Genomic DNA, 24,051 nt, shown 5'->3' with positions numbered 1-24,051 from the left:
GAGGAGCCTGCAAATCCTGCCCGCTGCCTGTTTTTATAAATAAAATTTTATTGGAACACAGCCATAACCTACATTAAGTATCGTCTAAGCCTGTTTTCATGCTACATGGGCAGAGTTGGGACAGAGTCTGTATGCAAAGCCTAAAACCTTCATTATGTGACCTTTCAGATTATGTTTGACTCTCACAAGCAACTGCCAGGTGAGGATGACTATGCTTCTTCTACAAATGGGGAAAGAGGCTCCCAAAACATGGCTTGACTTGCCTGAGGATGAGCATGCCAGGCTTGAATGCAACCCCCATCTGCCCTCCATCTAGTCGATGACTGAAGTCCCAAGAGCTTTCACTGCACCTCTCCACCTTCCTAACCAAACCAGGTCACCTCCGCCAGTGACCTTCCTGCCCTGCTGAGGCACCTCCAGCTCTCGCACCTCTGTTGAAGCCAAAACGTGCCTTGGTTTGGTAGCTCTCTGTGCTCGGGTCTCTGCCTCCCTGTGCTCACCATCAAATTCATGGAGTTGGAGGTTGCATGGAACGGGCCTTGGGTCAGATCTCAGGAGTGTTTCAGAAACCTTCTCGCAGCTGGAAGCTCCCTGTTTGCTAGACCATCCTTTCTAGCTGGCCCCGAAGAAGCTCACCCCTCCCCTCTCTCCATGTCTGCACAGTCATCACAACTAAGCAGTCAGAGCAAAAGACTGGGGAAAACATCTCTGACATAATGGAAATCAATGTTAAAACGAGATTTGCTTGACAAAATTTACTGTATAGCCAATTCTTTAGGAATGCTTCTCCCGTAAAGCTAAGTACACCTGTCTGGTGAAAAAAAAAAAAAAAAAAAAAGAAGAAGAAGAAGAAAGAAAGAAACCTCCAAGTGAAGTATTACTTCCAACCTTTCTCTGTATGGCTTGGAGAGTCATCTTGGGTGAGGGTATTTATGAGTCAAGCTGTGTTGTTTTGGGGCACAGCCATCACAGCAGGGAGAAGCTGCTGAAATCCATGTGAATTTATCCTTGCTGATTGCTGATTGTGAGACGGTGCTTGCATCTTCTTTGCTCACACAGATGGCAAGAGATTGCATCTCCAGGAAGAACTTAAAGGGGGCAATGGAATGCCTGTGAGGTTAAAGACATTCAGATTTACATGTGATGACACACCAAAAGGGCAAAGTCAGGGCTGTGCTGTTAGTCGCTGTCATTTGATTTAGCATTTAGCCAACACAGGTATTTTTATAATGGAAGCAGTGTGTTCTCTGGCTTCCGTAAAAACTGTGCTCTTGATCCACTCCTTATAGGGTGACTGACACCAGTGGTGTTTTTAAAGCCACGTCAGGAAGGATTGCAGCGATCCTGTCACCCCTGGTGCAGGCAGCAGGCATGTGCTCCTAAGTGGCTCTGAAGCACAGGGGTCTGTTTCTGGCTGGGGGACCCTGGGTCAGTTTGTAACCTCCTAGATCCAGAAGTTCACAACTGTTTTGTGAGACCAAGAAGATGGCCAATGGTAAGACTGACCCACAGAGTTCTTGAGGCTTTGGAGAAAGTCACATACACACACAGCCCTTGGGGGGATGCTTGGTGTATGAACTTCAACATGGTTAAAAACAACCTGCTGCAAAGCAGCCATATTAAAGCAAAAGATCCATTTTCTACCTTCCAATGTTTGTTTTCTTACTTTGAGGTCTCATAGACTCTTTAGGAAAGAACCCTAAAAGACCTTTGCAAGAAAATTTGCATATTCACTCAAGGCCTCTGGGCATCTATCTGCATGAGGAGATAAGGAGCAGCCCTAGAGAGAAGGCAGCCTGAAGTCAAGGAGAATTAGGCAGATGAGTTAGCCCAGGACTCTGGGCCTGTTGAAGAGCAGCATGGAGTCTGCAGCCTACTTGTCTCCTGGCCCAGCCTGGAAATAGGAGCTGGAAGATGGAGGGGTTAGGATGAGTGGCAAAACCTCCTTCCTGCAGCCCATCTGCCTCTCTCTTACAGAACCAAGTCAGTCACTTGTCCAGGATGTACAAGGGAGACTCATTCTATTGGGGCTGGTGGTTCTCAGTCTGACCTGAGATGGCAAAATGATCCTCAGCCGAGAAGGAAAGGGTCATTTATTCACGAATAGTCACAGCCCTGCTGTTCAGATGATGAGCTCCCCTCATACTAGGCTAGATGGGGCTGAATCTGAGAACAGTTATGCTCCCCTTGGTGAGCTGAGTGAGTGAGGAAATAGATGCAGCCTTTGCTGATGGGGAGACTGAAATTCAGCATTTGCTACGTTGGGCTTCATCCTGTGCCCTGAACACACAGGCGTCCTCTCCAGATTCCGTGACAGAGCAGAGAAAAGGCTCATTAACATGAGGTTTGCAAGATCATAGCAAGAAGAAATGAGGAGGGACAGAGAATCTCAAGGAAGTGGCCCCAGACCTTGGATGTACTTGGGAAAGGGGACTTCAGAGAAGAATGTAGGTTGGCCAAAAGACAGGAAAAAAGGTGCCAGCATTGGGCATGTTCCTTTGGAAGATCTCAGGCTACCAGACCCTCCCCTGAGGGATCCAAACTAATGGCAAGTTCAATAAAGCTCCAATGTTTATTTTCTTACTTTGCGATCTCATAGACTCTTTAGGAAAGAACCCCACAGACTTGCTAGTGATTGATCAAGATTAGATGTGAGAGGCGAAGGCAAGGGACAGCAGGGACAGCCCTGTTTTCTTTAGGGTTCTGGCTGGACAGGGCTGGGGATGGGACATTCTTAGGCCAGGAGAAGCAGAGAACAGGTGAATTCCCTGATTATTTCCCTGACTGACTTTGTAAGGCATCCCCTTAGAGACTGCAAAAGGTATAGCTCTGTCATGTTCCAGCTACTGCTATTTCACCGAAAAAGTTACAGAACACTGTGCAACTAACAAGGGCTTAATCTCTAGAATATATAAGCAACTTATACAACTCAACAGCAAAAAAACCAATCAATCAATGGAAAAATGGGCAAAAGACCTGAATAGACATTTCTCCAAAGAAGATATACAGATGGCCAACAAACACATGAAAAAATGCTCAACATCGCTGATTATAAGAGAAATGCAAATCAAAACTACCATGAGATACCACCTCACACCAGTCAGAATGGCCATCATTAATAAATCCACAAATAACAAGTGCTCGAGGGGCTGTGGAGAAAAGGGAACCCTCCTGCACTGCTGGTGGGAATGTCAACTGGTACAGCCACTATGGAGAACAGTTTGGAGATACCTTAGAAATCTATACATAGAACTTCCATATGACCCTGCAATCCCACTCTTGGGCATCTATCCGGACAAAGCTCTACTTAAAAGAGACACATGCACCCGCATGTTCATTGCAGCCCTATTCACAATAGCCAGGACATGGAAACAATCCAAATGTCCATCGACAGAGGATTGGATTCGGAAGAGGTGGTATATATACACAATGGAATACTACTCAGCCATAAAAAAGGATGACATCATGCCATTTGCAGCAACATGGATGAAACTAGAGACTCTCATACTGAGTGAAATGAGCCAGAAAGACAAAGACAAATATCATATGATATCACTTATAACTGGAATCTAATATCCAGCACAAATGAACATCTCCTCAGAAAAGAAAATCATGGACTTGGAGAAGAGACTTGTGGCTGCCTGATGGGAGGGGGAGGGAGTGGGAGGGATCGGGAGCTTGGGCTTATCAGACACAACTTAGAATAGATTTACAAGGAGATCCTGCTGAATAGCATAGAGAACTATGTCTAGATACTCATGTTGCAACAGAAGAAAGGGTGGGGGAAAAACTGTAATTGTAATGTATACATATAAGGATAACCTGACCCCCTTGCTGTACAGTGGGGAAAAAAAAAAAAAGACACACACACACACACACAAAAGACACACACACAAAGTTATAGAACACTGGAAACAACCCTATGCTTGGCCAGGAAGCCATGCTGCAAGTTGGTTAAAGGGACCAATGCTTTTTTTCCCCCCTTATTTTATAAAGAACTGTTGGATAGCACAGTGAAGCTCTTGCCCATCATCTTCCCTCACTTCCGCCTGATCCTGGTGCTTCTCCATGTGGCCTTGCATGGCCTTCCCTCTCCTCTTGGAAACTGTGCATAGCAAGCACTTTTGTCAGTGGCAATCGTCTCCTAGTGTATTGGCCTCCCACCCCCACATAATAATAAAACCTACCTTTTGAAGCAATATATGCCCCGATTTAACCCTGGACTGGTGTGGCTGAGGAAAGCCACATTATACAACTCCAGCTCGTAGCCCAGTACTGAGGACCCTGGAGCAGCTCTGGAAATGCCTGGCTTCATTCCTCCCTTTCTCTCCCTTTCCTTGACTGTGACCTCATTGACTTGCTCTAGATGCTCTAATCTTTCCCCGCAGCCTCATTGCTTCCATCTCTCAGTTTATGTTGGCACCATGCCTCTTCCCAGAGAGCTGTCTAAGCACTCCTCTCCTCTCACTGTCCTGTTTTTGTGAGGCTAAAGATGAGGTCACGGTGTGGCTGGCGCATCAGGGTTTGCATTGCTCAAGCCATGCTGTCAGAGCCTGAGCTAGCACTCTTTCCATCCACCTGTGCTCAGCAATCTTTCAATACTCTGATCCTGGAAGCAGCATGCGCCTCCTCTTGAACTTGGTCCAGACAGTGCACAGATGAACCTTGGCAGGCCAATTTACCGCTCCTTCATTGTGGCAGCTCTGTAGGTGATTATCCAATTTTCTTATTTTGGATCTCTTCCTACCTCACCTCCCTATCCCCTCTGCTCAGTCTAGACCTTACCGCTTGGGTTTGTCACTCTTCATTAGCACCTTCTCCAGAAAAGGTGCCCTGTATTGTGTTCATTTATTTGGGAGTGGTTTCTTGAAGCCAGAGTATGGGAGTGAGAAGTGAAATGGAGAAGCAGGAAGAGCCAATAGGGAATGTGCAGTTGAGCTGGTCACCACTGTGGGCAACCAAGGTTCTGTCCTCTGGGGGCCTGTGAGGCAATGTATCCAGACCCTGTTGGAACTGTCCTTCTAAGAATTAGGAGCCTGGGACATTTATCCATTAACTCCTTGTCAGAAGGCTGCCTTAGTGGGTATTAACTTCTCCCTTGTCCTGGGAGAGCCTTGAAGTGGTCTTTCAAGCCTTAGGAGCAAGGCTGGAGGCAGAAAAGCAGAGAGGTCCATGACATGAGACTCTTATTTTTTTCTTTTGGCTGTGCCCATGGCACACAAAAATTACCAGGCCAGGAATAGAACCTGCATACAGCAGTGACCACAGTGCAAGACTCTTAACCCACTGTGCCACAGGAGAACTCTGAGATGAGAAACTCAAGATGCAAAGCTGGCAGCATGCTTAGAGCCATCCAGCTGCACCATGCTAAAATCAAGTGGGCTTATAAAACGTGTCCCACAGGAGTTCCTGTTGTGGCCCAGCAGGTTAAGGACCCTATGTTGTCTCCATGAGGATGCGGGTTCGATCCCTGGCCTTGCTCAGCAGGTTAAGGATCTTGCATTGCCACAAGCTGCAGCATAGGCTGCAGCTCAGATTCAGTGTTGCTATGGCTGTGGCATGGGTTGAAGCTGCAGCTCTGGTTCAACTCCTGACCGAGGAATTTCCATATGCTGCAGGTATGGCCATAAGAAAAAAAAAAGAGGGAGAGAAAAAAGAGTGTCCTACAGTTGGTGAAATTTAAACCAGTCAGCATTAGTTTTAGAAAAGAGAAAAGAAGCTGTAGACAGGGACAATATCTTAGCAGCAATGAGGGTGGACAGGTGACGGAGACACCTACCCATAAGGGATAGTGTAAGACCTTGAACTTTTGGATGACTTTCACCTGCCAGTCTGGTGAAGAAGGGCCTTAAAGATGGTAATTGTATTGACTTATTTAAAATTAGGAGTTTTTGTACTATTGGCTCAGTTTTCCTATAATTCTAAAACTGTTCTAAAAAATAAAGTCTATTAATTAAAATAAGGATTTTTGGTCTTAGGTGCATACCCACCAAACAAGCATTTATCGAGTGTTTGCTATGAGGCAGGCATCTCACTTGACACTGAGAGCATGAAAATGACTAAGACGTAGCCTTCAAAGATGCACACAGCCAGTCAAAGGGGCAGACATATAAGATGAGGATGCTTCAAATATAGATTAATTTATATGGATTACAATAGGTATCTCTGGCATTCCTGTTGTGGCTCAGCAGTTAATGAATCTGACTAGCATCCATGAGAACACAGGTTCGATCCCTGGCCTCGCTCAGTGGGTTAAGGATCTGGCATTGCTGTGAGCTGTGGTGGAGGTTAAAGACTCGGCTCAGATCCCTGATTGCTGTGGCTGTGGTGTAGGCCTGCAGCTACAGCTCCGATTCAACCCTTAGCCTGGGAACCTCCAATATGCCACAGGTGTGGCCCTAAAAAAACATAATCATAATCATAATAATCATAAAATAATAATAATAATAGATATCTCTGGGTATTATGGAGCTTGAGAACAGGGGAGGAGGGGAGTGTGAAGAGAAGGGTTATGGAAAGAGATGAGGTAGAAATTGAGGCTTAAAAGGAGAGTAGGAATTATTTGTCCAGAGACGGATGGGCGTGGGTGGGAGGCCGTGGAGGCAGTGAGAAGAGTGTGAGCAGAGGGTTAGAGGGGTGCGTATTTGTTTTCTGTTGCTGCATAACAAATCGCCACAAATTTAGCAGCTTAAAATGACACATATATTCATCATCTCACAGTTTCTATGGGTCAGGGCTCCAGGCATCACTTAGTTGGAGTCTCTGCTTTAGGTTGTCACCTTGCTGCAAAAAACAATCGTACAATTTTCATAGTTCAATGGTGAGACAATAGTTTAAAAAACCCCTATAATATATAAACTCTGCAGTTCATTTTGATGAATATACTTGTGAATTTCCTCCTGTCACCGCCCCTGCTCCCCACCTCCCCCCAACCCTCCTGAAACCATGGTTTAGTGTCACTTTTTTGTTTGTTTTGGAAGGAGGTAAACTTTCACTGAAATGCATGACTCTGACCTTGGAGACTGCATCATCAGTAATTTTTCCTTTTCATGAGTTTTTAAATGTTTCCATCTGAACAGTAATCACATGAACATGATGTTGACACTTTCACGAGAAATGGCCAATACCAAAAAGAGCTCAGGAATGTAGATTTGGAAAGGCTGAATTTGATGATTTGCACATCTTGAGAAACTGTTAGAATTTCCTTCTGAGACACTGGAACCAAGAGGGCCCAACCTCATGGATTGATCTGAAAGTTATTTATAAACCTGTCCGGCATCCTGGTTCCAAAGGGACTCAGCATCTTCTAGGTTGTTATTTTCTCAGCATCTTTCTTTCCTTTTTTTGTCTTTTCAGGACCATACCCATGGCTTACGGAAGTTCCCAGGCTAGGGGTCAAATCCAAACTATAGCTGCCGGCGTACACCATAGTCACAGCAATGTGGGATCCAAGGCATGTCCACATCAGCTCACGGCAATGCCAGATCCCCAACCCACTGACCAAGGCCAGGGATCAAACCTGCATCCTTGTGGATACTAGTTGGGTTCACTCTCACTGAGCCACAACAGGAACTCCATTTCTCAGTATCTTTCAATTCATCTTCCCCTGAGCTAGCTTTAGAATCCAGAGCTCCCAGTAGGATTCAATGTGATGTCATCTGAGGCTCAATTACCCTCATATTGAACTTACACAGTGTTTAGCTGGAGAGTGTTGAGGTCACTGCTCTTCTAGAGCTGTATACTTTGGAATTGTCCAGAAGCCTCTGTGTATTTTTTTAGCCTACAAGTTGCTGTGCTTTCTTGTGTTAAAACTATTGTAACCACTCTAATCAAGTTTTGAAATGACATTTTGCTACACGATGATCCATTTTATTTAACTTGTCAAACTCATTGCCATCCATTTTCACAGAATATTCTCTCATGATTGTTTTTGTCTGTACCTGGGGTCAGGTCTCATTTTCCATTCCTAAGTTTAAATATGATTATGGAAAAAGAGATTGAGCTGAAGGAATTCTATAGAATACAGAAAAAAAAAGACAAAGCAATGGAAAACATGAAACAAGCTTAACATATGTTTAAAGAAAATTCAAGAAGGAGAGAAGCGAGATTAAAGGATAGAACATTCTAGGCCAAAAATGGCTTAGTGCTTCGAGAAGTGAAAACACCACTTCTCCATTTTGGGGAGCCCAGTACATCGCAAGTGGGATAAATAAAGTAAAATCCACACAGAGAAACAACAGAGAAAAATGGAGGCTTCAGATCTTCAGGGTAGAGAGGTGGTGTAGTGTGGCAAGATGGGTTAGAAAACACAGCTGAGGTCTAGAGGGCTGGGGGGATGTGTGCCTTGTGTTGGAGTCAGGTCTAGTGCAGGTCATAAATTTTGAGTGTCAGGAGTTCCCATCGTGGCTCAGTGGTTAACGAAACTGATGAGTATCCATGAGCACACAGGTTCGATCCCTGGCCTTGCTCAGTGGGCTAAGGATCCGGCGTTGCTGTGAGCTGTGGTGTGGGTTGCAGACGCAACTCAGATCCCACGTTGCTATGACTGTGGTGTAGGCTGGCAGCTACATCTCGGATTTGACCCCTAGCCTGGGAATCTCCAGATGCTATGGATAAGGCCCTAAAGAGACAAAATTAATTAATTAATATCTCAAAAGCTGTACAAGAGAACAACTGCAAGCATAGTTCATTTAAATCTACCATGTGCCAGACCTTTGAAGAAGCAACTGGTTCTCTCTCTCAGTTAGGACCCATTATAAGCAAGAAAAACCTCAAATGGTTTAAACTGTCAACTTAAAAAAATGCACAACCTTGGGAGTTCCTGTTGTGGCTCAGAGGTAACCAACCCAACTAGTATCCATGAGGACGTGTGTTCGATCCCTGCCCTCGCACAGTGCTGTGAGCTGTGGTGTAGGTCACAGACGTGGCTTGGATTCTGTGTTACTGTGGCTGTGGTGTAGGCCGGCAGCTGCAGCTCAGATTCAGTCCTTAGTCTGGGAACTTCCATATGCCGCAGGTACGGCCGTAAAAAGAAATGCACAACTTAAAATTTGAGAGTTAAGTTTTATTTGGAGCAAAATGGGGCCTTGAGCCTGGGAGGCAGCATTTCAAGAAACCTTAAGAAAACTGATAGAGGAGATGAGTGGGGAGCTAGGATATCAAGAATTTTGCAACCCAGGGCATGAAATAGGAACAAAAGATTACAGAAAACCAGATATCTCAAGTTAAGGAATCTAGTGCTTTTCTATGGGAAGATGTGAAGGTCTGGACTCACTGAAGTCATTCCTTTGACATGCACCTCAGTTATCCGGGGCCCATAGCCTGTGTTTTCACAGCCTGAGTTTGTTTACTCAGGGCTTCCCGTTAGGAGTGGCTGCAGTCTGAGGGCTGCTGGATGGCAGGTATTCTTCCTTTCCTTCCTGAGTTCCCTCAGGGCTCACGGGCAGCCTTGCACACATTTCACGGACATTTGCTGCTGGTTTTGCGAAGCTTTCTACTAGTCATGAGGAGCAGACATCAGTTGCCCTGATGGATTTTAGTGCTTTTCTAGATCATGAAGAGATGCAAGAACTGGGCTCATAAAATCTTCTCCTAAAATTATCTAATGATCTGAAGACCTCTCTGCCTGTTTTCCCAGAGCGCAGAGCGCCTCACACCCGATCTTCACCCTGAGCTCCACTCAGGGGGCGTTACTGCGGGTCAGCAGGTGCAGTGGCCCATGATTCAGTTGTGCAGAGGCAGATGGCAAGAGATGGCACGTGTTCATTTCCAGCTCACAGAACCAAAGAAGAATGTGTTGTCCCCTAAAACCATAAAGCCCTGAGGTGGGGGTTGGTTTGTTCTCCACTGTCACACTGTCCTCAGGCTGTGGCTTGTTTTCTCTCTGACTCTCAGCTCCGCCTCCTCTGGGTGGCTATGTTGTCCTCAGGCTGGTAGCCAAGTCTCTGCTGTTGGTTCCTGGGGCCACACCCAGAGTTTCTCTACCCACCACTGGCAGAATAGAGGCTCAAGTAGAATCCCAGTTCACTCTGAATCAGCTCCCTTGAGGAGGGTGATGCTGTGCTCTGGTCTGCCCGGACCCAGGTCCAGGGATGTGTGTGTCTGTCTCTGAACCTGTCCTGTGATGGAGCCAGGAGTAGAGATAAGCCTTCCCAGACTGTCTGGCTTCTCCAGAGAGGGTGGGCTCAGTGCTGGGGAGTGGACTGTGATGCCCACCATCTCACAGATGCTGGGTTGAAGGCACTGGTTATTTAAATTTGATTAAAAGAGAAGTTCCTGCTGTGGTGCAGACGGGCTCAGTGACGGTGTCTCTGTACCACCAGGACGTAGGTTCAATCCCTCGCCTGGCGCCGTGGGTTAAAGGATACAGTGTTGCCACAGCTGCAGGTTAGGTCTCAGCTGCAGATCGCATCTGATCCCTGGCCTGGGAACTTCATATACCATAGGGCAGCCAGGAAGGAAGGAAGGAAGGAAGGAAGGAAGGGAAAGAAAGGAAGGAAGGAAGGAAGGAAGGAAGGAAGGAAGAAAGAAAGAAAGAAAGAAAGAAAGAAAGAAAGAAAGAAAGAAAGAAAGAAAGAAAGAAAGAGAGAGAAAGAGAAAAAGAAAAAAGAACTGGCACCTTGCAGGGCAAAGCTCTCCAGACTTCTGTAGCTCTCAGCAGTGGGTCTGTGGTGGGGTTTGAGGCAGGCGTTGGAGCAGGCAGACCTGGAATCCCAACATAGATGTAACCTCTGCCAGCTCTGGACCTGGTGGTCCTCACCATCTCTCCGCATCCTTTTCCTGCCCTGGCAGGGGCCGGATGTCCAGAGACTGTCCTTCCCAGGCCCCGAGGTCACTAGGATTCTAGCGGGATTTGCTGATGGGAGGCGCTGGCAGGGACTGGGAAGGAAGGAAAAAGGAAAAAGCCAACTCGTTTCTCCCCACTGTGTGCTTCCGGCAGCATCCAGCAGCGGTACCGTCTCCTCAGAGTCCACGGCTCCGATCCCAGCATCCCTGGTACCACTTGAGCTGGACCCTCTTGCTAAGATGTGGCAACATCTCCCTGCAGTTGCCCATCTGTGGGTTGCACCACTGTCTCTCTCTGGCTTCTCAGCTCTTCCCTTCTCTTCCACTCCCTGCGTCATCAATACCCAGCACTGGATTTCCTCTGGTTTAAAAACTTAGGGTGTTCTCTCTTTTCCTAGTTATTCCTCTCCCCAACCTTGAATTTTTTTTTTTCTTTCCCAGCCTAGTGTGGCCTGGATAAGCAAGGGTTACATGTTGAACCAAATTCAGCTGAGACCTCTGGGTGTTACTGACCCAACCTCTACACTTTGGTAAGCAGCTCTCAGTTGGAAATTAGAATACGGCTCCTTTATTCTTTCCTCCTCCATCTTTGGAGTCAGAGGTTGAGGGGCTGGTGTCCTTGGGGATGAAGTATTGTGATTGTCAATAGCAATAATGACAACTGATGGAACGTTTAGGTCTGATTTATAAGGAATGCTGGATTTGCATTAGTGTGGTAGGTTTAAAATAACATCCACGCATTAGATGATATTCAGATTTAATGGAAAAATAATGACTGCATTAAATCAGGTTTTATTGTTATGGAGGGTTTTAATTTGGCAGACCATTTTCCTTCTGTGATCTAGAAAGGGCTCAATTGAAGAAGGTGGGGCTTTCATGCTGCTTCTTGACCTATATTCATTCTGCATTCACCCAGAAATGATTGTACTTTTTAAACAGGTTAACCTTTTTCTTTCCTTTACAATTTTTTTTCCCTCAGAAGGTGGTTTTCACTTACACCTTACAGATTCATTTAAAAGTAATAAAAATTAAACAGAAGTCATTGGTCTTCCTTGCTTTATGAAATGGAGTTTCCATTGTGGTTTTTTTTTTTATTTCTTTTTAAAGAGGAAATGCATCATTAAAGTCACTGCATTATTTATCAGAGAAGCTAATGAAATCATAACCACAGTAACAGAATACACGCGGCACTGTGCTGGTTTGAAACACTATCTATAAAACCCCAGTTAATCACTGTGGGACCAAGGCCTTTTATGCCTCAGCTTGTGCAACTGAAATCATTGCAGTGTTTTTGTAAAGGGCTCAAAATTCTTGATTCACTGAGGTAAGATAGTCACATGGATGCGATGATGGTGAAATGCGGTCAGAATGTGCTAGCCAGAGGCAGGAGCCCTAGATTTTAATGGGACCTTGAAAGATGTTGAAAAAATTGCTTCCCTTCTTGCTTGTCCCTTGCTGCAATGTTACCTGTTAATTTATTGATCTTTCCTCCTTCTTAGGTCGGCTATTTTCGCAGGGGTAAAATCTAGAGCTGCTAAGATAGACGAAACCATGACCATGACAAGCACGTGGACCAGGCCACAATTGTACAAAGGGGACATTGATGCTAAGGATGTAAGTGACTTGCTGAGAGCAGGGCAAAAACCCAGAGCCTTCCTGGTCATTTCACTGCATCCCTATGGCAGAGTGGCATGTCTTGGAGCCAAGGCTTCAAAGTTCCAAAAAGGTGTGGGAGTTGTCAGGGGCAAATGTGATCTTTTCCTGGGCTGGCAGTGAATCTAACCTTTCTTGTCAACACCCTGTTGCAACCCCCCCCCCCGCCCCCATTGTCCTCCTGTTTATTCCCTATCCCTCTGTCTATTGTTTCCTCTCTCCTTCACTCATCATCTCATGTTGAGGCACACGAGACCGGGAGATAGGGTTTTATGGGCATGAGCACAAATCTGAGCTCCTGGGAAGCCCTTGGGTGAGCCATGGAGGTCCCCCAGCATCCCTCAGAGGCTGTTGATGGCCACGGCTGGGGAGCAGGCTGGAGCCTCAGTGCACCCCATCTAGCATGATGGGTGGCTTTATAGAGGAGCCGGAGACAGGTTCAAGCCATTGACATGTCTTTAGTTCATCTAACATGACCAGATATTTAGGCTAAAATGCACCCAATTCTGTATAGTCTTGTCACCTTTTAGTCCAGTCTTAGCTCTTTGCTTGACCTTTGGGATTGTGCATCCAGTAGCTCCCCCAGCCTGTATCCCTCCTTCACGATCTCCTGGCCAATAGTCCGGGAGTGGATGCCTGGCCCCAGCTGGACCAAGAAGGGTCTTCCAAGGTCATTTGGACTTGGGCTCATTTTAGGATCTGTCTCTCTCCAGCTGGGCAATGGAGTATCAGTATCATTTTTGGGAACTCTTAGAGACCTTGCCTAGAGAGTCAACAAAAGAAAAAAGAAGGAAACTGATATGCGGAGGCAAATAGAGTTGAGAAGTGGTCCGAGTGCGTTCGGTTGCCTTTGCTCCTGAGGCCCAGCTGCTGACCCCTGCCCTGAGTGCGACCTTGCCATGTGACTTTCCCTACATTCTCAACTGAGACCCAAGGAATTTCCTCTTCTGCTCTGGCTCTAACTGGTTAGCTTTCACTGCAAGCACAAAGGGCCTTAAGTACACAGCTCTCTCAATCGATCATGTCATTCATTCCTGGGTGTAAGTGCCTGTTCGGGGATGGTTTTTGGTTTTGTTTGTTTGTTTGTTTTGTTTTTTTTCTGTTGTCTTTTTAGGGCCTCACCCATGGCATATGGAGGTTCCCAGGCTAGGGGTTGTATCGGAGCTACAGCTGCTGGCCTACAGCACAGCTCATGGCAACACCGGATCCTTAACCCACTGATCGAGGCCAGGGATCGAACCTTCATCCTCATGGATACTAGTCAGATTTGTTTCCTCTGAACCATGACCAGGAACTCCCGTTTTGTTTCCTTTTTATGGCTGCATCCCTGGCATATGGAAGTGCCTGGGCCAGGGAGTTGAATCAGAACTGCAGCTCCCCTCTTAACACCATAGCCACAGCAATGCGGGACCCAAGCCACATCTGCAACCCACTGTAGCCAGGCAATGTTGGATCCTTAACCCACTGAGCGAGGCCAGGGATCGAACCCACATCCTCATGGATATTAGGCAGATTCTTAACCTGCTGTGCCACAACGGGAACTCCTGAAAAATGATTTTTAACAATTATTTTCATTTAGATAGACCGAAAAGCAGAATTAGTAAGGAGGGTTCTGGGGTAAAAGTTTATGACAGGCCTTAGGAGGAAGACTCCACTATGGCTTTGTAAACATGTGATTAAGTTCGTCTGTCACCAAAGCTTCATGATGTATTTATAATTCATTGGTGAGTTCCCATCATGGCTCTGTGGTTAACCAATCCGACTAGGAACCATGAGGTTGCGGGTTCGATCACTGCCCTTGCTCAGTGGGTTAAGGATCCAGTGTTGCCGTGAGCTGTGGTGTAGGTTGCAGATGCTACTCAGATCCCTCGTTGCTGTGGCTCTGGCGTAGGCCGGCAGCTACAGCTCCAATTCGACTCCTAGCCTGGGAACCTCCATATGCCGTGGGAGCGGCCAAAGAAATGGCAAAAAAAAAGACCAAAAAAAAAAATGTATATATAAAAATATAATCATGTGGAAGCTACCCCTGAAAGGGAAGACGAACTCCTTGTTCTTCAGATGCTTACAGTTAAGGAAATGGGAAAGGATCAAGAGAAATGGGAAGTATTTGCAAATAAGGAGGGGGGATATGTGTAAGGGGGAAGGATCTGGGCTGACTAAGGAACGCCGGCCTGCTCTTCCTAAAGAAGATCAATTTGCACTCTTATAGCACTTCTCATTCGGAGATCTCAAGGTATATGACACCTCTTGGGTACCAGAGATTTAGAATACGGAATAACCAGGGGCCAGAAGAAGGGATGGGAAACATACCTAATAGATGTTCCAGGAGGAGTTAGGTAAGCGTGTCATTGCCTGCATTGGAATTGGGCCACAATACAGGATGTGAGTGAGCTCTCAGACTTTCAGGGCAAGGAGATAATAATATCAGTCTGTCAGCTCCAGTGTAAAGGAGTATGCAGGTTAGTTTCATTGCCCCTAATAGTATAAGGACTAGTGTGTGTGTGTGTGTGTGTGTGTGTGTGTGTGTGTGTGTGTATATAAAATATTCCTTATACTATTATGCATGAAATAGTGTAAGGAATAGTGTATATACATATACTACGAGGGGCATATAGTATTATGCCCCTAATAGTGTAAAGAATAGTGTATATGTATATTCCTTATACTATTATGCATGAAAATGTTTTATTTTTGCATTTCTCAAAATCGCTATTTCCAAGCTAGGTGCATCCTGCCAAAGCCTGCATTGCCTCCATTTCTTCCACATCATCCGCAGACCTCGTCCGCTTGCCTGAAACTCCTGACCTTTCCCCTCTTGGGCTGCCTCAAGTCTGCATAAGTGATGCGCAAGGAACCTGTCCCTACCGGGACTGAAGAGGAGACAGGTGATGACACATCCTTCTTCACGTGCTTCCCGTTTGCCTCCTCCCCTCATTTCCGACTTGGACTTGGACTTCTCATAACCTTTCCAGGTGCTGCCTCGTTGCACAGCATCTCTTGCCATCTCGCCTCTCTTCCCAGTTCAACAGTTTTGGACAACTCGAGAAATTCAGGTTGGCCAGGAAGGTCAGTTCCAACTGGATAGCCCTCAGGCTTAAGTCCTTTAAGCAAATCCAAGTAAAGTGGATATAGACTTCACAGTCCTTAAGCTCAGAAATATAGAATGGAGTCTCCTGGGGGGAATGACATTTTTTACATCCTTTTTTGTAAGTTTTATTGAAGTAGAGTTGAGTTACATTGTTGTGATCATTTCTTCTCGACAACAAAGTGACTCAGTCATACGTACACACACATCCATTCTCATTTAGATTCTTTTCCCACATTGATGATCACAGAACACTCATTGGGTAGAGTTCTCTGGGCTCTACAGCAGGTCCCCATTGGCCAGGCGTTCCATGTACCTCAATGTGCATAACGTTTATTTCTGGTCTTGAGCTGCCACTCTTTCAGATACAGAAAAAGGGATCTCATGACTTTAAGGTAAATTCTGTCAGCTTTTGTAATTTCTCAATCACTTCAGGTTAAAAAAATTGCTACTTTTTTTTCCCCCTTTTAAAAATAGGAGTTCCTGTCCAGGCACAGTGGTTAATGAATCCAACTAGGAACTATGAGGTTTAGGGTTTGATCCCTGGCCTTGCTCAGTGGGTTAAGGATCCAGCGTGGACGTAAGCTGTGGTGTAGGTTGCAGGTGTGGCTCCGATCCCTCGTTGCTGTGGCTCTGGCATAGGCTGGTGGCTACAGCTCCCATTGGACCCCTAGCCTGGGAACCTCCATATGCCGAGGGTGTGGCCCTAAAATAAATAAATAAATAAATAAATAAATAAATAAATAAACTTCATTGCTTCTCAGGTTGGTGTCAAGCTTCAGGAAGGGGGCTGTTTACTCAAATGTTATTAAGTCACTCCTTGGTCTCTATTCTGTAGTATTTTCTGCTGCCAGCCCTTGAGATGTACCTTATACCTTGTTTTACCTGTCCCTTAGGTTGGCCACTTCTGCCCAGCGGCCTGCTGGGCCGTAACCTTGTGCTTTTCAGAACCCAGGTGGAGAGTTGAAGGGTGACTCTAGTGCTAACCCATACATCTAGTTTTTAGTTCTCTTTTTTATACCTGAACCCCTAGTGTTGCGTGGTGTTTTTTTTGTTTTGTTTTGTTTTTAGGGCCGCACCGGTGGCATGTGGAGCTTCCCAGGCTAGGGGTCGAGTCAGATCTGTAGCTGCTGCAATGCCAGATCACAGCCACAGCAATGCCAGATCCGAGCCAAGTCTGTGATTTACACCACAGCTCATGGCAATGCTGGATCCTTAACCCACTGAATGAGGCCAGAGAATCGAACCTGTGTCCTCATGGATACTAGTCGGATTCCTTTCCACTGAGCCACGATGGGAACGCCCTTAGTATTTGAGCTTTAATACTCAAGAATTGGTTGCCTCTGTTCCACTTTCTTTCTGATGCTCTAAACCCTTCTTCCACCCCACAGAAAAATGATAGGTGTATGTTTGCAGTCAAGAGAGGTATGATGGGGAAAAGAAAAAAAAAAATTCCTGGCTAATGTCTCCGTGTATCATCTCTGGAAACAAGCCAAGTTCTTCGACTGGATATATATATTTAAAAAAAAATTTTAATGTTTATTAGTTTTTTTTTTTTTTTTTCTTTTTAGGGCAGGACCCTCAGCATATGGAAATTCCTGGGCTAGGGGTCAAATCAGAGCTGCAGCTGAGGCCTACACCAGAGCCACAGCAACTTGGAATCCGAGCCACATGTGACCTATGCTGCAGTTTGTGGCAACACCTGATCCTTAACCCACTGAACAAGGCCAAGGATCCGACCCAAATCCCCTAGTGGGATTCTTAACCCGCTGAGCCACAGTGGGAACTCCCAAGACTGGATACATTTTAAATGCAAAGTAAAAAAATAAACTAAGAACTTGCTAGGGATCATTTGTATTTGTCAAAGCTTTTAAAAAGGCATAGTATAGACATTCTTATTTTCTTATAAGACCCAATAAGATATGTAGGGGAATACACAGGATCAGCTGAAGTTACCCAGTGTGTACTGATGACAGGGTCTATGCTCAGAAATCAAGACTTTCCTTACTTACAGAGAGAAAATGCCATTTCATTCATTATCTGCCATTCTTGGTCTAGGAATGCTAGATCAAGGTGACAAAATAAACAATAACATGACTGAAGATTTGATGATGGTGTATTTCAAGCAGAAGTCCAGAGGTCCTCCCATTAGGAAGAAATATGTCATATCTACTCTCATGCTAGGATATTATTTACCTATATATTTATTTTGCTTTTTAGGGCTGCACCCATGGAATATGAAGGTTCCCAGGCTAGGGGTCAAATGGGAGCTGCAGCCACCGGCCTACGCCACAGCCACAGCATTGCGGGATCTGAGCCTCGTCTGCGACCTACACCAAGCTCATGGCAACGCTGGATCCTTAACCCACTGAGCGAGGCCAGGGATTCAACCCATGTCCTCCTGGATACTAGTCGGATTCGTTTCTACTGCACCACGACGGGAACTCCATGCTAGCACATTATTAAGTAGAAACCTATGAGACTGTTTTCACCAAAAAGGCAAGGAGGAAAAAATACATCTCCAGGGCGAACGATTGTATTTATGTGGATGCTTGTAATCCTCAGCCCCTTGCCAGGGACACCGGAGGATTCCAACACCTATTGCTACTCCAATGACCCATTTGAACTTGGTTCTTGCGTCTAGAAAACTTTGGAATTTCAGCATTTTAAAGATTTAATATCAGCTTAAAATCTTGTGTTGGCTGAACCATCTCTGTCTTGCACAATTACCGTCTTTTTAAGTTTTGCAATCCACATAATCAAAACAAAACTCACACTGCTTCGCACTGAGATAGAGGAGTTAGATTACATTTAAGGACAAAGGGAGTGGTCAATACGAGATCATTGTGGTGGGGGGGAGGGCAGGGAGAGGGGTCATGGTCAAATCAGAGGCAATTAGATAGTGCCTAACAGGTACACGCTACTGTATAAAAGAGATGATTAACGAGAACCTACTGTACAGCACAGGAAAATCTACTCAATAGTGTGTAATAACCTCTATGGGAAGAGAAGAAAGAACATATTTATATACACGACTGATTCACTTTGCTGTACTCCTGAAACTAATACAACATTGTAAGTCTATGATATGCCAGTAAAATTAAATTAAAAAAAAAGAGACATTAAATTATCTGGGAGTGAGCTCAGAGATAAATTTTTTTTTAGAGAGCTTTTTTTTTTTCTTTCTCATAAACTGCATACCTAGTGGTAAATTGCTTTTGTAAGTTGTATTGGTGTCAGCTCACCAAGGTAGTGGAGGCCCATGGATTGACCACATTTTCATCTTAGCATCCAGCTTAACATATGAATGCAGCCTGTTCTAAAGCAGTTCTGCCAGTTGTTAAACAAATTTAACAAAATTCTTGGGAGTTCACTTGGGGTTAAGGAACTGACTAGTATCCATGGGAACACAGGTTTGATCCATAGCCTCCCTCAGTGGGTTAAGAATCTGCTTTGCTATGAGCTATGGTGTAGGTCGCAGATGAGGTTCAGATCTGGTGTTGCTGTGGTTGTGGTGTAGGCTGGTTGGCTGCCCCTCTGGTTTGACCCCTAGCCTGGGAACTTCCATATGCCACAGGTGAGGCCCTAAAAAAAGACAAAAAGACAAAAAAATTAAATTAACAAAATTCTCATTTACAGGCTACAGAAGCCGACCCTGGATGACTTAAATAAAAAAAGAAGAGTGAATTGAATGAATGCGTCAATTCACAGTCATGATGGCAAAACCGAAGAACAGGTTGAGAGGATGGTCGGAGCCATGGGAGAGAAAGGCGGTCAGAATCACAACACAAATCAGACCACAGTGCAGCCTGGTGGGTCACCACTGCCACCACCTGTAGACGCAACACTGTCCTTGCCTCATTGATGGCGCCAAGCTTTGAACTTCTTGCCTTTCAGAGACATCAGAAAGAATCTCTACTGCTCTTGCTTCTCTGTCGCCGCCTCCAGAGTCAAAGCCCCAGGGGAAACAGCCAACTGGCCCCAGTTCCCATGAAGTGAGGTAGGGTAAGACAATTTGCCTTTTTTTTTTTTTACCTTCTGGAATGAGAGATGGGCCTTGCCTCCCAGGAAGACTCACACAGCTGGGAACTGGGAATACCCTCAATGTAGGAAGGTGCTTCAGATCCCTGGCAGCCAAAAAAAAAAAAAAAAAAAGATAAATGACAACAGGATGCTACATAGAAAAAGGCTCCATATTCAATTAACTTTGAGACATGCCAGGTTGAACAGATTTCTTTACTACAGGGCTTCTCATGTGCTTGCACGCATGGCGAATGTCCAGGTGGGATTATAGAACAGCCTTCCTCCTTGTCATCCTATGTGGGTGCTCCAAAGAACACATTCCCTGAATCACTGCTCTAGAGCAGCAAGCAACAAGACTAATTTTCACACTTAACCTCAGCAAACCAGTCTCTTTACCAACACACATTCTATCACTAGGCATGCAGGTTAGAACTGCAGTTTGGGAAACTTTCAGGGTGTCCTGCGCCTCATGGCCGGTTTAGGTCTCACGATGAAGGTAGTAGCATGACTGTTACACATTAGCAGCACCCACCAGAACTTTCCCTTTGTGGGTGTGCAAGACACTGGAGGTTAGTGTCTGAGGTTTATCACTGCCCCATGCTCGTTCTTACCAATGCATCTCCATTTGTGCTTGGCATGTTTTTCAACTTGCCTGAAGCAGTTAATGCAGCTTTAGGAAATGTCTAAGAGAGTGGCTTATGTCTGAGAGACCCTGGCACGCCAGACAGCAGAGGTGGAAGCTGCCAAGATTCAAATTCTCCGATAACTCAAAACAAATGCTCTGCTTATTTTTATAAGCGCAACAATGTAAGAACACATAATTCAAAACCAAACAAGGAATGACCTTCAAGCCATGTTCAACATAGGAAATTGCTCCTATCTGGATTCATGGAGGATGTCTAAGCTTTAGGTCAGAGTCATATTTTATTTCAAGATTGGTAACTTGACGATCCCAGCCTCACATGCAAATCCAGGCTTTGGCTCTCTAGGCAGCAGAGGTAAGTACAAGTTCTGCGCTTGACCTAAATCAATCAGCATTGAAAGTTGAGCTTTTAAAAAATTCTCTCATTTGGGCTTTCTTCTTTCAAACTTCTGTACTTACGACTTTCTTATTATCCTTCAATTTTTGTAAAATACAAAGCTAACTCCATGAGATAGAGCCATTTATTCAAAAAATATGTATTTGAGGCCCATAATGTGAAAGACCTCATGCTAAATACAGGGGATAAAATGGTACATAAGCCATGTTTCATGCCTTTAAGAGCTTACACTTAAACCGTGAATTTATTTAAAAGACTTTCTTGGAGTTCCCATCGTGGTGCAGAGGAAATAAATCCGATTAGGAACCATGAGGTTGCGGGTTCGATCCCTGGCCTCGTTCAGTGGGTTAAGGATCCGACGTTGCCATCAGCTGTGGTATAGGTCGCAGAGGCGGCTCGGATCTGGCGTTGCTGTGGCTGTGGGTGTAGGCCGGGAGCTGTAGCTCCAGTTGGACCCCTAGCCTGGGAACTTCCATGTGCTGTGGGTACGGCCCTAAAAAGACAAAATAAATAAATAAATAAAAGACTTTCTTAAGGTTTATTTGAATCCAGGCATGGTGCTAGGAGCTCAGGATAAAGGAGTGAAGAGAAAATAAAAGTTTCTATTCTTGGGAATACAGATGTCATCAGGGAGACTGACATAAAATCTCACATCGCATAATTATTTGTAGACTCATACTTTCCGTCAGAAGCACAAGGGATAAGCCCATAATGCCATGAGGTGATGATGGGACCCATCATATCCTGAGGAAGTTCACCTGTGAGCTGTGTTCTGAAGGATGAGCTGGCATAAATATGATGGAGACACAGATGCGGGGTGTACAGGGAGAAATTAGAGTTTTGCTGCCAAAGAGACTATTGCAGGTATCAGGTGAAGAGCGGCCCAGAAGAGGAGGAGAAGTGGGCAGGGCCTCACCAGGGAGGGCTTTGGAGACCAGGAGATAATTTTAGTCTCCATGTGAATTGTAATGGGCAGGCATGGAGGACGTTTCATCAGCAGAGGGACGTAATCAGATACTCAGTTTAGAAAGACCACTCGTGCCCTGCACATTGAATGGTTTGTAGGGGCAGTGATGGAGGCAGAATACCAGTTGGGAGGTCATCCCACTAATGCGAGTGGGAAATAATGGTTGGTTGAACTGGAGTAGGGGTGGAAGAGATGATGGTAAGAGACACAGTAGGACTTCATGCTTAAGTGGAGGCAAGAGTTGTTTAGGAGAAAGTCGAGTAAATTGCCAAATCCAGTATGATGGGCCAAATGTTGTAAGAGACTATAGGGGCACCTGACTAGTCACTGGGTGTCAGCAAAGAAACATATGACCTCCAGTTGTACATGGCTTTTTTTTTTCTTTTTCTTTTTAGGGCTACACCGGCGCCATATGGAAGTTCCCAGGCTAGCAGTCGAATTGGAACTGCAGCTGCTGCCCTGCACCACAGCCACAGCAACGCCAGATCTGAGCTGCATCTGCAACCTACACCACAACTCATGGCAACACTGGATCCTTAACCCACTGAGCGAGGCCAGGGATTGAACCTTCATCCTCATGGATTCTATTTGGGTTTGTTACCATGGAGCCACAATAGGAACTCCAGCATGGCTTATTTGGATAGACTAGATATAAATATTGAAAAGTTAGCTCACAATTAGGGCAGTAAATACCAAGCATCAAGTGAGTGATGGTGCACTGAGGGTTGCAGGTGTTCACCAGTCACTTGTAGTAAAGGTAACCAGGGAAGGCGTCATCAACAGATGACATCAGCTAGACTTGGACAAAAAAAGGGCAAAAAGCAATCCTAATGGAGAGAATACATGGGAGAAGACAAAGAGGAAGAAAGAATAGATAGATGTAGCTTGTCTAGGGAGTTCCCAGGAGCCCAGAAGTTCAAAATAGGTTTGTGTGGAGGAAAAGTGCTAAGTTTAGAAGGGTAGGTTGAGGACAACAATGGGGTTGCAGAATTTCTATAAAAAGTCATAAACATTGATTTACCTGGACCATTGTTTGTAGGCTGTAAATCTCATGCAATAGGAAAACCTCAAGGTCTAGGTCTTCTCTGACATTTTCTACAATAGAGTCCTCCCCCCCCCTTTTTTTCTCCTCAGCTTTATTGAGATGTAATTGACATACAGCATTGTGTGAGTTTAAGGTGTACAGTGTGTCAATTTGATGCACTTTTTTATTGAGGAATGATTACCATCAGAGGGTTAGCTCCTACCCCTGTCACATTACATACAATTTCTTTCTTGTGATGAGAACATTTCAGATGTACTTTCTTAGCAACTTTCGAACATATAATATAGTATTATTCACAATAGTCACTGGGCTAGTACATTAGATCCCCAAACTTATTCATCTTGTAACTGTCAGTTTGTACCCTTGGACCAACTTCTCCCCATTTATCCCACCTCCCAGTCCCTGGCAACTACCATTCTACTTTTTATTTCTGTAAGTATGTTTTTTTTTTTCTCTGTTTTTTAGATTCTACATAAAAGTGACATCATGCAGTGTTTGTCTTTCTCTGTCTGACTTATTTCCCTTAGCATAATGCCCTCAAGATAGGTCCATGTCACAAATGGCCGGACTTCTTTTTTTTTATGATTTTTATTTTTTCCATTATAGTTGATTTACAGTATTCTGTCAATTTCTACTGTACAGCAAAGTGACCCAGTCATATACATGTATTCTTTTTCTGCATTATCCTCCATCATGCTCCATCACAAGTGGCTAGATACAGTTCCCTGTGCTATACAGCAGGATCTCATTGCTTATCCACTCCAAATGCAATAGTTTGTATCTATTGATCTCAAACTCCCAGGGCAGGACTTCGTTCTTTCTCATGAATCTATGTATCAATAGAGATATAGAATCTTTCTATATATCAATAATAGTCCATTGAGAGGCATCACATTTTCTTTATCCCTTCCATCTGCTGACAGGCACTTAGATGGTTTCCACTTCTTGGCTGTTGTGAATACGGTTGCAAAGAACATGGGAATACAGATATCTCTTCAAAATCTTGTTTTTATTTGCTTTGGATACACACCCAGAAGTGGGATTATTGGATCCTTATGGGAGTTCTATTTTTAATTTTTTGAGGAGATTTTTTGCAGTTTTCCATAATGACAGTACCAATTCATATTCCCACCAACAGAGCACTAGGGTTCCCTCTGCTTCACATCCTCACCAACACTTTTTTTTTCTCTTGTCTTTTTGATTATAGGCAGCCTAACTAGTGTGAGATGCTATCTCGTTGTGGCTTTGATTTGCACTTCCCTGATGCCCCTGATGATATGACTGTGATGTTGAATACCTTGTCATATACCTGTTGGCCAAGTGTATATCATCTTTGGAAAAATGCCTATTTAGGTTCTTCACCCATTTTTAAATTGGGTTATTTAATTTTTTTGATATTGAGTCCACTCCCTGTATATTTTGAGAAATAACCCCTTATGAGATATATGATTTG

At 44.8% G+C, this 24,051-nt stretch overlaps 1 protein-coding gene across 1 annotated transcript in view; it reads left to right on the top strand.

The window, feature by feature from the left end:
• The window catches only part of RMI1 (RecQ mediated genome instability 1), a 534,328-nt gene that overhangs the window by 468,774 nt on the left and 41,503 nt on the right, over positions 1-24,051 (top strand). Inside the window, exons 6-10 of the mRNA XM_084979796.1 lie at positions 11,227-11,315; positions 12,285-12,399; positions 15,163-15,323; positions 19,163-19,335; positions 19,421-19,523. Of these exons, the coding sequence (XP_084835922.1) occupies positions 11,227-11,315; positions 12,285-12,399; positions 15,163-15,312 (354 nt within the window). The 3' untranslated portion in view covers positions 15,313-15,323; positions 19,163-19,335; positions 19,421-19,523. The remainder of the gene's footprint in view (positions 1-11,226; positions 11,316-12,284; positions 12,400-15,162; positions 15,324-19,162; positions 19,336-19,420; positions 19,524-24,051) is intronic.

This window comes from Sus scrofa, chromosome 10 (assembly GCF_054392235.1).
Source record: "Sus scrofa isolate SSC_HxYL_T2T_F1_AM1 chromosome 10, Sscrofa_HxYL_maternal_Yorkshire_Landrace_v2.0, whole genome shotgun sequence".
Classification (NCBI taxonomy): Eukaryota; Metazoa; Chordata; class Mammalia; order Artiodactyla; family Suidae; genus Sus; species Sus scrofa.
The sequence above is the reverse complement of the archived record's forward strand: the minus strand, read 5'-3'. Positions and strand labels throughout refer to the sequence as shown.